A 13,126-nucleotide genomic window follows, 5' to 3' on the forward strand; every position below is an offset into this window, starting at 1 on the left:
AAGAAGACGATCACATTTAACAACAATACCTTCAAGTAATTAACATTCATTTTTTTAAATCCATTACGAACATTTTGAAGCAAGGGAAAAGAAGTGACAGAATGAAGTGTTACGGAGAAAGTGCAGGACAGGGTAGATTGTGAGGTCAAGAACCCATCTTATTGTACCAGATATCTATTTAATAGTTGTACAGCAGTACAATTGTTCTGTTTAGCAGTTGGATAAAAGCTGTCCTTGAACCTAGTGGTACGTGCTTTCAGGTGTTTGCATAATCTGCCCAATGGGACAGGAGAAAAGGTAGTATGTCCAGAGTGGGGGTAGGATTTCTTTGACTGTGTTGGCTGATTTTCTGAGGAAGCAGTAAGTGTAGTCCCTGGAGGGGAGGCTGTATTTCATGATGTTCTGAGCTCTGGCCAAAACTCCCTGCAGTTTCTTGTGGCTTTGGATATACGAGGAGACTTTCAATGATGCATCTGTAAAAATTGGTAAGGGTTAACAGAACATGCCAAACTTCTTTAGCCTCCATAGTAAGTAAATTATGTAATGAATTAGATTTGATTAGGGAGCTTAAGGTAAAGAAGTTGTTGGGAGAAGTGATCACAATATGATAGAATTCACCCTGCGGTTTGAGAGGAAGAAGCTAAAATCAGTATTACAATGCAGTAAAGGGAATTAGGGAGACACGAGAGAGGATCTGGCCAAAAGGGGGAAGTGGTCCTATACAGGGAGATAGGGAAGATAGGGAGGAGCTGATCAGCAGGACCTCCAAGGTAGTATTCTCTGGATTATCATGTGCTGGTCAGGGCAGAGCATAGGACAATAGTACAGATGAATGAGTGGCTGAAGAACTGGGCGGGTTTCTAGATTTCTGGACCATTGGGAGCACTTCTGGGGAAGGTATGATCTTGTCTGACTGGAGGCCTGCGAATAGTGCAGTGCCACAGGGATCGGTGCTGGGCCCACTGTTGTTTGTCATCCATATCAGCAGTCTGGGTGATAATGCAGTTAACTGGATTGGCAAATTTGCAGATGACACCAAGACTGGGGGAGTAGTGGACAATGAGGAAAACTGTTGTGGCTTGTAGCTGGATCTGGACCAGCTGGAAAAATGGTAGATAGAATTTAATGAAGACAAGTACAAAATGTTGCACTTGAGGAAGACCAACCAGGGTAGGCCTTAAATAGTGAAAGGTAGGGCACCGAGGAGTGTGGTAGAACAAAGGGATCTGGGTATACAGGCCCTTAATTCATTGAAGGTAGTCTCCCATGCTGATAGGGTTATAAAGAAAGCTGTTGGCCCATTGGCCTTCGTAACTCAAAGTAATTTACAATGTTAAATGGAAATGGGATGTTATAATTAAATTGTATAAGATTTTTGTAGGGCTTAATTTGGAGTATTGTTTTGATCACTTACCTACAAGAAAGATGTAAATAAGTCTTAAAGAGTAGAGAGAAAATTTACAAGAATGTTGCTGGGTCTGAGGACCTGAGTTATGTGGAATGTTTGAAGAGGTTAGGACTTAATTCCTTGGGACATAGAAAATAGAGAGGATATTTGATGGAGGTATACAGAATTATAAGGAGTATAGATAGGGTGAATGCAAGCAGACTTTTCCACTTAAGAAGGCAGAAGAAAAGAAATTATAGGGCAGTTAGTCTGATCTCAGTGGTTGGGAGATGATGGAATCCATTATTATGGATCAGGTTTTCAGGTGCTTGGAGCCACTTGATAAAATAAGCCAAGGTGAGTATCCTGAGCAGCTGCATCACTGCCTGGTTCGGAAATTGCACCGTCTCGGATCACAAGACTCTGCAGCAGATAATGAGGTCAGCTGAGAAGACTATCGGGGTCTCTTTTCCCGCCAATACAGACATTTACACCACACACTGCATCCACAAAGCAAACAGCGTTATGAAGGACCCCACGCACCCCTCATACAAACTCTTCTCCCTCCTGCCATCTGGGAAAAGGCGCTGAAGCAGTCGGGCTCTCCAGACTATGTAACAGTTTCTTCCCCCAAGCCATCAGACTCCTCAATACCCAGAGCCTGGACTGACACCTCACTGCCCTATTGTCTTGTTTATTATTTATTGTAATGCCTGCACTTTTTTGTGCACTTTATGCAGTCCTGGGCAGGTCTGTAGTCTAGTGTAGATTTTTTCTGTGTTGTCTTTACGTAGTTCAGTGTAGTTTTTGTATTGTTTCATGTAGCACTATGGTCCTAAAAAAAGTTGTCTCGTTTTTACTGTGTACTGTACCAGCAGTTAAGGGCAAAATGACAATAAAAAGTGATTTGATTTGACTTGACTTGGTTTCCTTAAGAGGAAAACTTGCCTGACAAATCGATTGGAATTATTTGAGGAACTAACAGGCGGGATAAACAAAGGAGAGTCAGTGGATATTGTTTACTTGGATTTTCTGACAAGGTGCCGCACAAGATGCTGTATAACAACAACAGCCTGTGGTATTACAGGAAAGATACTAGCATGGATGGAAGATTGGCTAACTGGCAGGGGGCAAAGAGTAGGAATAAAGTGGGCTTTTTCTGGTTAGCTGCCAGTGACTAGTGATGTTCTGCAGGGGTTACTGTTGGGAATCGCTTATATGTCAATAATTTGGATGACGGTATTGATGTCTTTGTGGCCAAGTTTGTAGATGATACAAAGATTGATCTAGGGGCAGGTAATGTTGAAGAAGCGGGGAGTCTGTAAAAGGACTTAGACAGATTATGAGAATGGGCAAAGAAGTGGCAGATGGAATATGGTGTAGGGAAGTGTCATGCACTTTGGTAGAAGAAATAAAGGTGAAAAATATTTTCTAAAACAGGGAGAAAATGCAAAAATCAGAGGTGCAAAGTCCTTGTGCAGGATTTCCTAAAGGTTAATTTGCAGGTTGAATCAGTATTAAGGAAGGCAAATGCAATGTTTCCCTTCATTTTAAGAGGACCAGGATATGAGAGCAAGCATATGATGTCGAGGTTTTATAAGACATTAGTCAGACAGCACTTGGAGTATTTGGGCCCCTTATCTAAGAAAGCTGTGTTGTCCTTGGAGAGGGTTCAGAGGAGGTTCACGAGAATGATTCTGGGAATGAAAGGATTTAAATATGAGGAACATTTGATGGGTCTGGGCCTATGCTTGCTGGTGTTTAGAAGAATGTGGAATTTCATCGAAACTTATAATATATCGAAGCACTTAGTTAGAGTGAATATGGAGAGGATGTTTCCTGTAGTGGGAGAGTCTAGGATATGAGGGTACAGCATCAAAGAATAAGCAACAACCAATTAGAACAGAGATGAGGAGAAATTTCTTTAGCCAGAGGTTGATGAATCTGTGGAATTCATTCCCATGGAAAGTTGCAGGTACCAAGTTACTGAGTATATTTAAAGAAGAGGTTGATAGGTTCCTGGTTAGTCAGGGAATCAAAGGTTATGGGGAAGGCAGGAGATTGGGTTTTAGAGGGATAATAAATCAGCCACGATGGAATGGCAGTGCAGGTCAATGGGTCAAATGACCTAATTCTGCTCCTATGTCTTATGGTCATGAATAGTGCAAGTGTTTAGAATACATAACTTTCTTCTGAAATTACTGCTTTATGAACAGTGGCTACAATGCCTTTGCAAGTTTATCCCCAAAGAAGTTGTATTTAGCAAGTAAATTGGTAAGGTACAGTTTCTAAGATAAAACTATCTTGGTAATGCCCTGTAGTTTTTTTTTTGCATGATAATCTATTTTCCTGGACATAAGATATCATGGACCTTTTCCTTCAACTAAATACATAAAAAGCAAAAATACAATTATTATGCAAAATTGGATACATAATTTCTGGTCACAGTACATGCTGACATATTTCAGAAGTTTGGTAACTAGGATGTAGTGGAAGTGGTGAAAAAGTTGTCAGTGTTTGACTCATTTAAAGTGTTGGCAGCGGAAACTGGTTAAAAGATCATTGGCCAGATAACACTGCGGCTGTGCATTGATGCAATTATAAAATCATAGTCATAGAGCTCTAGAGCACAGAATCAGCTCTTTCAGCCCATGTAGTCCATGCCGAACTATTATTCTGCCTCATCTCATCACCATAGCATCCATTATCCTTCCTATCTAAATACTTATCCAAGCCTCCAATAGCAGCTCGTTCCACATTCTCACCATCCTCTGTGCAGAAGATTCCCCCTCATGTTCCCCTTAAATATTTCACCTTTCACCCTTATCTATGACCTCTAGTTTTAGTTTCACCCAATCACAATGGAAAAAGCCTGATTTGCATTTACCCTATCCATAGCCCTCATAATTTTGTATATCTCTGTCAAATTTCCCCTCAGACCCCTATATTCCGGAGAATGAGGTCCTAAGCTGTTCAACCATGCCCTATAATTCAGGTCCTCAAGTCTCTGTACTCTTCCAATCTTATTGCCACCTTTTCTGTCATTAGCCAACCAGAACTGCTCACAGCACTCCAAATTAGGCCTCACCAATGTCTTATGCAATTGCCATTGCAATTTATGCTGTTACAGCATCCCAAAACCTGCATTCAGATCCTACCATGGCAGGTGTGGAATTTGCATTCAATGCAACAATTCAGAATCAGGTGGGGACGGGCGTGCAGGAGTTCGAGAAGAAAATCAAACTTCATTTTGATGAACTTGAAGAACTATTAGATTGTCATTAAAGCTCAGTTACTTTCAGGGAAAGAAATCTGTCATTGTTAACTGGTCAAGCCTATCTGAGGCTAATGCCTTTCTAAGGTGCATTTTAAGTGTCAGAGCAATAAACAATACAAATCTCATGAGGTTGTTGAAGCTTTTCCCAGTCTGTTCCCAGTTACTTGGAATATTGCTCTTGGAAGCTATTTCTACTCCTCTTCATGCCTCTGTCAGGGTATCTTCAGACTCAGGTGACTCAGCTCCTATTCTTAGCCTCATCTGCAAGGCTGCAGGTTGATGCTTGTAAAACTGGAGCTTGGTCACTCATATGCATTGTCTCTTTTGCTGCCAATCAATTCCAACCGCAAATAAAAACATTTGCAGAAGTCTCCGACTTTGTAGAGAACGATTGGAAGCTATTTCTACTCCTCTTCATGCCTCTGTCAAGGTATCTTCAGACTCAGGTGACTCAGCTCCTATTCTTAGCCTCATCTGCAAGGCTGCAGGTTGATGCTTCTCGAACTCCTGCACGCCCGTCCCCACCTGATTCCGAATTGTTGCATTGAATGCAAATTCCACACCTGCCATGGTAGGATCTGAATGCAGGTTTTGGGATGCTGTAACAGCATAAATTGCAATGCCCAGGCTCAATTAGTGATTGAGTTGATGAGTGGTGGCCTATATTTAGTCACTAATCATCAAAATCCCTTTATCAAAAAAGAAAGGCAACACTGTGCATTCAAAATGTCCATTGACATTTACAGAGCCTTCACAACCAAATACCATGTCAAACCTGCAAGGTTAACCAGACCGTTTAACTCTCTCTAGGTGCAATCCAATTCCTAACAATTTGTTGCAAAGCTGAGATGAAGAGATTTTTCATGCTAAACTTGTATGTGCATTCATATCACTGTGCCAAATAACTTAGAAATGAAAGAGGGAATGGAATAGGAATGGCAATTGATTTTATTTAATATTTAGACCGTAAGACATAGGAGTAGAATTAGGCCAAGGGAAGCTTCACCTCTCAGAACTATTGTGTGTCAAAGCTGGCAAGGTTCTGCTTTAAGGAGTCAGTTATGGTCACACAATACATCCTTCACCCCTGCAACACATAATCTTGCCTTGATTCTTCATAGAAATGCACCTATACTTACTTTTTGACAGTTTTGTTAAATGCTGGGAAGCTGAGATAGATTGAAGTTCTGCCATTACATATGGTTTTAATGGATAATGCTGATGATTTTTCTGTTGACGTCATTCTGTTCAGCGTTAGGTGTTGGAAAGCTTGCGAGCATTATCCAGGAGAAAAAAAGATTCTACCAATTACGCTAGCTGTGCTTTGGCAAATATATTTGAAAGTTTAAATTTATAATAATACAAAAAGTTCTCTGACTGACTGTGAGAAGTGCTTGTAATGACAAATTGTTAATATTCCAATTGATTCTTCTACACCTTCGCACTATTCTCCAGAAACATGTGAAGTTATGAATACAGCAATAATTCTGTGAGAACTTGTTTTCTTAACTCCATTGAAGTGTCTGCAATTCCACAGTCTATATTGTGTTGATGTGTTTATATACTTGAAGTTTAGAAAAACCCAGGCAGCAAGGTAGCTCAGTTCCATATTAACCATCCCATTAGAATGACCACTTTACTGGGTTAGGTTAAATGAAAAAAAATTTAAAAATTAGGCATGGTTATTTTAGATGCACGGCTCACTTGAAAAAATCCTCCAGTGTAATGTACTATACCACAGCTTAATTTACCTGAACTCAACAATTCTTTCCATCCATGTCACATTGTTGAGCATGAGGGAAAAACTACCAATTAAAACTGCTTCCATTTGTTATAATCTCAGTGGCTCTCCCCACGGCTCTAGACCACCTGGACAACACAACTACGTCAGGATGCTCTTCATCGACTGCAACTCAATATTTAATATCATCATTCCCACAATCCTGACTGAGAAGTTCCAGAACCTGGGCCTCTGTACCTCCTTCTGCAATTGGATCCTCGACTTCCTAACCAGAAAACCACAATCTGTGTGGATTGGTGATAACACATCCTCCTCGCTAATGATCAACACTGGCACACCTCAGGGGTGTGTGCTTAGCCCACTGCTCTACTCTTTATATACACATGACTGTATGGCTAGGCATAGCTCAAATACCATCTATAAATTTGCTGATGATACAACCATTGGTAGAATGTAGGTAGAATCTCAGATGGAGACGAGAGGGTGTACAGGAGTGAGAATGCCAGCTTGTAGAGTGGTGCTGCAGCAGCAACCTGGCACTCAATGTCAGTAAGACCAAAGAGCTGATTGTGGACTTCAGGAACAGTAAGATGAAGGAACAGACACCAATCCTCAGAGAGGGATCAGAAGTGGAGAGAGTGAGCAGCTTCAAGTTCCTGGGTGTCAAGATCTCTGAGGATCTAATCTGGTCGATGTAGTTATAAAGAAGGCACGTTAGCAGTTATGTTTTATTAGGAGTTTGAAGAGATTTAGCATGTCAACAAATACACTCAAGAACTTATATAGTTGTACTGTGGAGAGCATTCTCACAGGCTGCATCACTGTCTGGTATGGGGGGGAGGGGCTACTGCACAGGACTGAAAGAAGCTGCAGAAGGTTGTAAATCTAGTCAGCTCCATCTTGGGTACTAGCCTACAAACTACCCAGGACATCTTTAGGGAGCAGTGTCTCAGAAAGACAGCGTCCATTATTAAAGACCTCCAGCACCCAGGGAATGCCCTTTTCTCACTGTTACCATCAGGTAGGAGGTACAGAAGCCTGAAGGCATACACTCAGCAATTCAGGAACAGCTTCTTCCCCTCTCCCATCTGATTCCTAAATGGGCAATGAATCTTTGGACACTACCTCACTATTTTATAACATACAGTATTTCTGTTTTTGCACGTTTGTTTTTAAATCTATTCAATATACATAGTTCATTTACTTGTTTATTTATTATTATTTTTTCTCTCTCTGCTAGATTATGTATTGCATTGAACTACTGCTGCTAAGTTAACAAATTTCACGTCACATGCCAGTGATAATAAACCTGATTCTGAATCAATGCTTTCAAATGTAGATTTATCAATATAGGTACTGACGTTCATGTAAAAGCAAAAGACAATTGAAGATAAACAGTAGCTCTCCCCACACTGCTTAGATATCACAATCAGGAGAAAATCTGTAGGTGCCGGACACCCACGCAACACACACAAGATGCTGGAGGAGCTCAGCAGGCCACACGGCGTCAATGGAAAAGAGTAGAGTTGACGTTTTGTGCCGAGACCCTTTGGCAGGACTGGAGGGAAAAAGCTGGGGAGTAATTTAAAGGTGGGGGGAGGGGAGAGAGAGAAACACAAGGTGATAGGTGAAACCTGAAGGGGGAGGAATGAAGTAAAGAGCTGGGGAGTTGATTGGTGAGAAGAGATACAGGGCTGGAGAGGGGGAGTCTGATAGAAGAGGGCAGAAGGCCATAGAAGGAAGAAAAGGGGGGAGAAGCACCAGAGGGAGGTGATGGGTATGCAAGGAGGTGAGGTGTGAGAGGGAAAAGGGGATTGAAGAATGGTGAAGGGGATGCATTTACAGAAGTTTGAGAAATTGATGTCTATGCCATCAGGTTGGAGGCTACCCAGACAGAATATAAGGTGTTATACCTCAAGTGTGACCTCATCACAACAATAGAGAGAGTTATGGATAGACATATTGGAATTAGAATGGGAAGTGGAACTAAAATGGGTGGCGGCTGGGAGATCCCACTATTTCTAGCATAGATGGTCGGCAAAGCAGTCTCCCAAACTACGTCGGGTCTTACTGATATACGGGAGGCCACACCGGGAGCCCGATATACGAGAGACCACACAGGGAGCATAACTGCATAGATGTATTTTCTTTCTGACCAGATTACAGTTACAATGTCGCACCACACAGAAACAGGTCCTATAGCCACTATGCTGATCTTTTTTCCCCATCTACACTAACCCAATTCCAGTAGCATAAGGGCTGTAGCTTTCTATGCTTTGCCTATTTAAGTTTCTGTTCAAATGCCTCTTAAACACTGTAATTGCATCTGGTTTCTTTACCTCTCCTTCACTCCAGGAGAAAAAAAAGCCCAGCCTATCCAACGTCTACCCATAATTAAAGTCTCCCAATCAATGTAAATCCTGATGGATTTCTTCCACCTTCTCTCCAGCATAATTGTACATTTTTAATAGTGTGGTAACAAAAACTGCACACCGTATTCCAACTGTGGCCTAACTAGTGTTTTTGTAAATTTGCAATATAATGTCCCAACTCTTATATTCTTTGCCCCACCATAGGAAGACAAGTATGCCACGTGCCATTTTCACTTCTCTACTAACATGTAGTGTCATGTTCAAGGAAATATGAATTTGGAACCTTAGGTCTCTCTGTTTCTTAATGCCTTACCATTTACTAATATACTCTGACCCCACTTAATGTAAAGTCCTGGATATGTATAAGCTAGATATAAACTCACTTGCTACATGTCCATTTGTATAAATTTACCTCACAGACCTAATGCGGCACAGAGCCATTTTGTTTGATGCACTGTTCGCTATTTGAATTTCTCTAGTTGTCAATATCTCACAAAGAAGTCCGAGAAGTAAGACTTTAGGGGTGGTCTCCAAGATTATCTCCAAGGTTTAAGCTTAAATAAGGTTTGGTAAACATGTTTATTGATCTATATTGGATATAATTCAAATTGCCCAGCTGGATAAATGACCTCTCTATTTCTTAGTACTGCATGTTCTGTTTCAAGTATTTTCCAGGCTGAATCACATTGTTGTTCATGTTTTTTACAATTAAGTTTACTTTGATCCAATAATATTTTGAGGCTGCCCTTCTCTGTGGTTTTTCTAAACAGATTACTTCAAATTTTATCTTAATAATAAAAAAAATCATAATGCTGTATAATCACACAGCGCACACAACAGGATATGCTAAACGGTATCATGTAGAATGGTGGATAATTGTAGTTGATTATAAATAATGCATTGCATTCCATTCCTTCTTTATATTATAGAGGTATGACATTGCAAAAACTGAGTGTATTGTTGATGAACTGATGCGGATTTTAAGAAGCAGTGCATTGATTTGATGACACGACATTAGATTATTTCATGTTCCTTAACAGTAACATTAGGATCCAGAACCACTTCATAATCTAAAAAGACACAGTTGAATATTTAGGTGACAAATGCAAATTTACTGTGAAGTTCTAGAATCTGTACTAGACTGTTCACAGACTTTTCTCAAACTCTAACTAAAATTATCACTTCATGGCAAAAAATTTAGTAGAGATCTTGGTGTTAATAGCAATTAACTCATTCCTTTGGGTTTGTGTCATTTTCCCCAAATATGGAAGGGAATAGATTCTGTGGAAGTGTACTGTGTAGAAAGATGAGATAGATTAGAAGGCATGCAAGTTTATTTTTTCACTTATGTGAATACCAGCATTAAGGATTAGGTGGAGTGCCCTTTTTAAATGCTATATATTCTGTGCATTTGCATTATTTGTACTTATTTACCTTAGGGGTACAGGATCAAATTCTGGTGTAAGAATGTCAAGGCAGCAAAACCATCCTGTTTGCTGAAGATATGTTTTTGTTTCTGTTTCTTAGGTGTGGAGATTTATTCCTGAACCTGGTCAAACACGCAGGCGAAGCAGAAGTAAGAACATGGCCCTTGTTGATATCCAGTTGGATCATCATGAGCGATGTGTCTGCAACTGTAGTTCCAGACCACCCCGATAAAAGAAAAAATGATGGGAGCTTTCAAGGACCTTATACTTAACAGGATTGCATTTGTGTATAGGTGATTGCTGGCATCAGAGTTAATATTTTCCAAGATTACAGAAAGTAATAATTGCAGTGCTTGAATATATTCTTTAACTAGCATTGTGGCAGCAAAACTTTCATAATAATGCCTTGCTTCTTGCAGTCAGTACATTATGAGACTGAGTTTTATTAATGCATCCGGATTGACAATACAGATTTTCCCCTAATGTTTGGAATATCATTTAAATCATTTACTTGGTTTAAATCTGAGACTTTGTTCATTTTAAGGCAGTGTTTGAGGAGAAATTAGTTGTTAAATGTCAAAAAATGCTAGAAATAGTCAGGAAGTCAGATAACTTTTGACTGTATTAAAACAGAGTTTATAGTCAATGGCCTTTCATTAAAGATTTATAATAAAATAACATCCAGCCAGATTGTTAGTTCTGTTTCTTATTCCACAGAGTTTACTGATCTGTTGAGTATTCCTAGCATTTTCTGGTTTTATTTCAGATATCCAGCTTCTGCAATATTTTACATTTGTTACAATTTATTCACAGGTATGGCTTTCCCATTTTCAAACGCACCTTGGAAGTTCCACATTGCAATAATGTTTATGTCATAAAACATGTTAAACTGCTTATTGGAAACTGCTTTTGTGAAATTATTTAAGGTTAAAATGTTCTCAGGCATCTTCTTTTATTATGGCGTGGATTTCTTTCAACTGCTTTTAATCACTGAACATGTAAAAGATATTTAAAGGGTTTTTTTTCAGTCCATTGTAAGTCTGCTGAAGTATAATGCAAGTTTTTAAATATTGTTGGCCAAGGAAATTGTCTTTATTTCTATTTTTTGGGGGTTTGTATTATCTGATACAACAGATGATAATTAACCTCCACAATTCCCCTTTTAGAGAGCAGAACTTCTTTTTTAAATGAAGTAAAAGGATTGACAGTGTCTCTCTTGGCGTGATCAAACCTCAATGTAAAAGTTGCTTTAATTTAGTTCTCCATGAGTTATAAACAAGAAAGATATCCTTTGGTGGAAAATGTAAGGTCATTCAACATCAACACAACAGACTCAGATTTGGCATGAGATAATACTCAAGATGCGGCATTTTATATTGATATCATTTTGTTTTGTTCATAAATAGACAAATAATTGGACTAGTATTTTCTAATCTCATTTATAATTGCACCAAATCTTCAAGTATTACATGCACAAATCAATATGAACATCTAACAGCAGAACCAAGCCTTTCACATCTTCACATCTGTTCAATTCAAATCTTTATCAGCCCAGAGGAACAATTATTTCAGCCAATATCTAAATGTTTGATCACTATTTCCATCATTTTAATGGATACAGTGCTCAGCAAAGAGCATAAACAAATGTCATGTGTCTTTGTCAATACCAAGTTACTTACCGAAGACATTAAGGAAAAAAGAAAAGAGTGATGCATTTTAGTTTAAGTCTTTAGTGGGTTATCATGTTTGAAAATGTTAGAACTATCATGTTTGAAAATGTTAGAACTTTTTCTCTAATAACTCCAAATGAGAAATTATAAAACATACTGAATTCTTACTGACATTTTTCCATAATCCTTTAGAATCAAGTAAGTATGGCAAGTTGAATTTTGAATGATACATACATACAAGTGATTTGATTAATGGAATAGGTTTATTTGAGCAGTTCACTTCCACATTATTATAGTGCTGCCAAACTAGGAACATGAACGTATAAGGCTTTCTATACTTTATAAAGTAATGCAATATTATTTTGAATTCATATCCAAAAGCATCTTTCTTCATTTCTTTATCTCATCCATCAAATTACATTTTACAAAATAATCAACATCCATAAAAAGTAATCTACTAAGAAAAAAATTGTTTCATCATAAGAATATACAATTTTTAGTTTCCTCTATGTTGTATAATATGCTCTTCTATAATGTTTCTACACAAGGGCTGATAGCCTTTCGAACAATTCTGCAGGGTCCTGGGATGCCGTTTTTGTTATTGCAATAAAAACAATTTCCTAAAGTGCAATTCTTGTATGTTAACACAACTTATTTTTAATTATTATATAGAGCATTTCAAACAGCTTCTTTTGATTTTTGTACGTATTATTGTTATTGATTAGAATTATCTTGTGCTCTTGTTTTGATGGAATGTAAAGACTGCTTGAGAAAGGGAATTGTAGAGGATTATTTTTTGTTATAAAATAAACTAAAATTCTCAATTTTAATATCTATGTTGCTGCCTAGCTAATTCAAGAGTTTACATGATAGCTAAAAATGGACATAGGGAAATCAACTCTAAGTTTGCACATACATGTTGAGAAAGAACGACAACTAAAAAAAATAGCTGGATGTCATTCACTTTTAGGCACCGGGGATCTTGATTAGTTTGTGAAATGGTAACTAATTGTAGTGCAAGTTGATTGCTTGTCACTGGAGTGCAGAATTCCATATCGAGAGGTCACTAGCACTATTCTGGCTGGTGTAGTTCCTTCAACCTGGCAAAGCAACATGCTCGTGACACCTGCTATTATCTGACAAAGGAGAATGAGATGTATATTGGTCTCTTAGAAAAGGATGTACCTCTCACCTCCCTAATTTACCAGTGAATGACAAACTAGAAATGCTTTGGACAAATCTCCTTTTCTGG

The 13,126-nt window shown here is 38.7% G+C and overlaps 1 protein-coding gene across 3 annotated transcripts in view; it reads left to right on the top strand.

Moving 5' to 3' along the window:
• The window catches only part of pdgfd (platelet derived growth factor d), a 125,968-nt gene extending 113,264 nt beyond the window's left edge, over nt 1-12,704 (top strand). For all 3 annotated transcript variants that reach the window (XM_059964316.1, XM_059964315.1, XM_059964314.1), the window contains one exon: nt 10,305-12,704. In XM_059964316.1, the coding sequence (XP_059820299.1) occupies nt 10,305-10,436 (132 nt within the window). In that variant the 3' untranslated portion in view covers nt 10,437-12,704. The remainder of the gene's footprint in view (nt 1-10,304) is intronic.
• The last annotated feature ends 422 nt before the right edge of the window (nt 12,705-13,126 follow it).

This window comes from Hypanus sabinus, chromosome 3 (genome assembly GCF_030144855.1).
Source record: "Hypanus sabinus isolate sHypSab1 chromosome 3, sHypSab1.hap1, whole genome shotgun sequence".
NCBI lineage: Eukaryota > Metazoa > Chordata > Chondrichthyes > Myliobatiformes > Dasyatidae > Hypanus > Hypanus sabinus.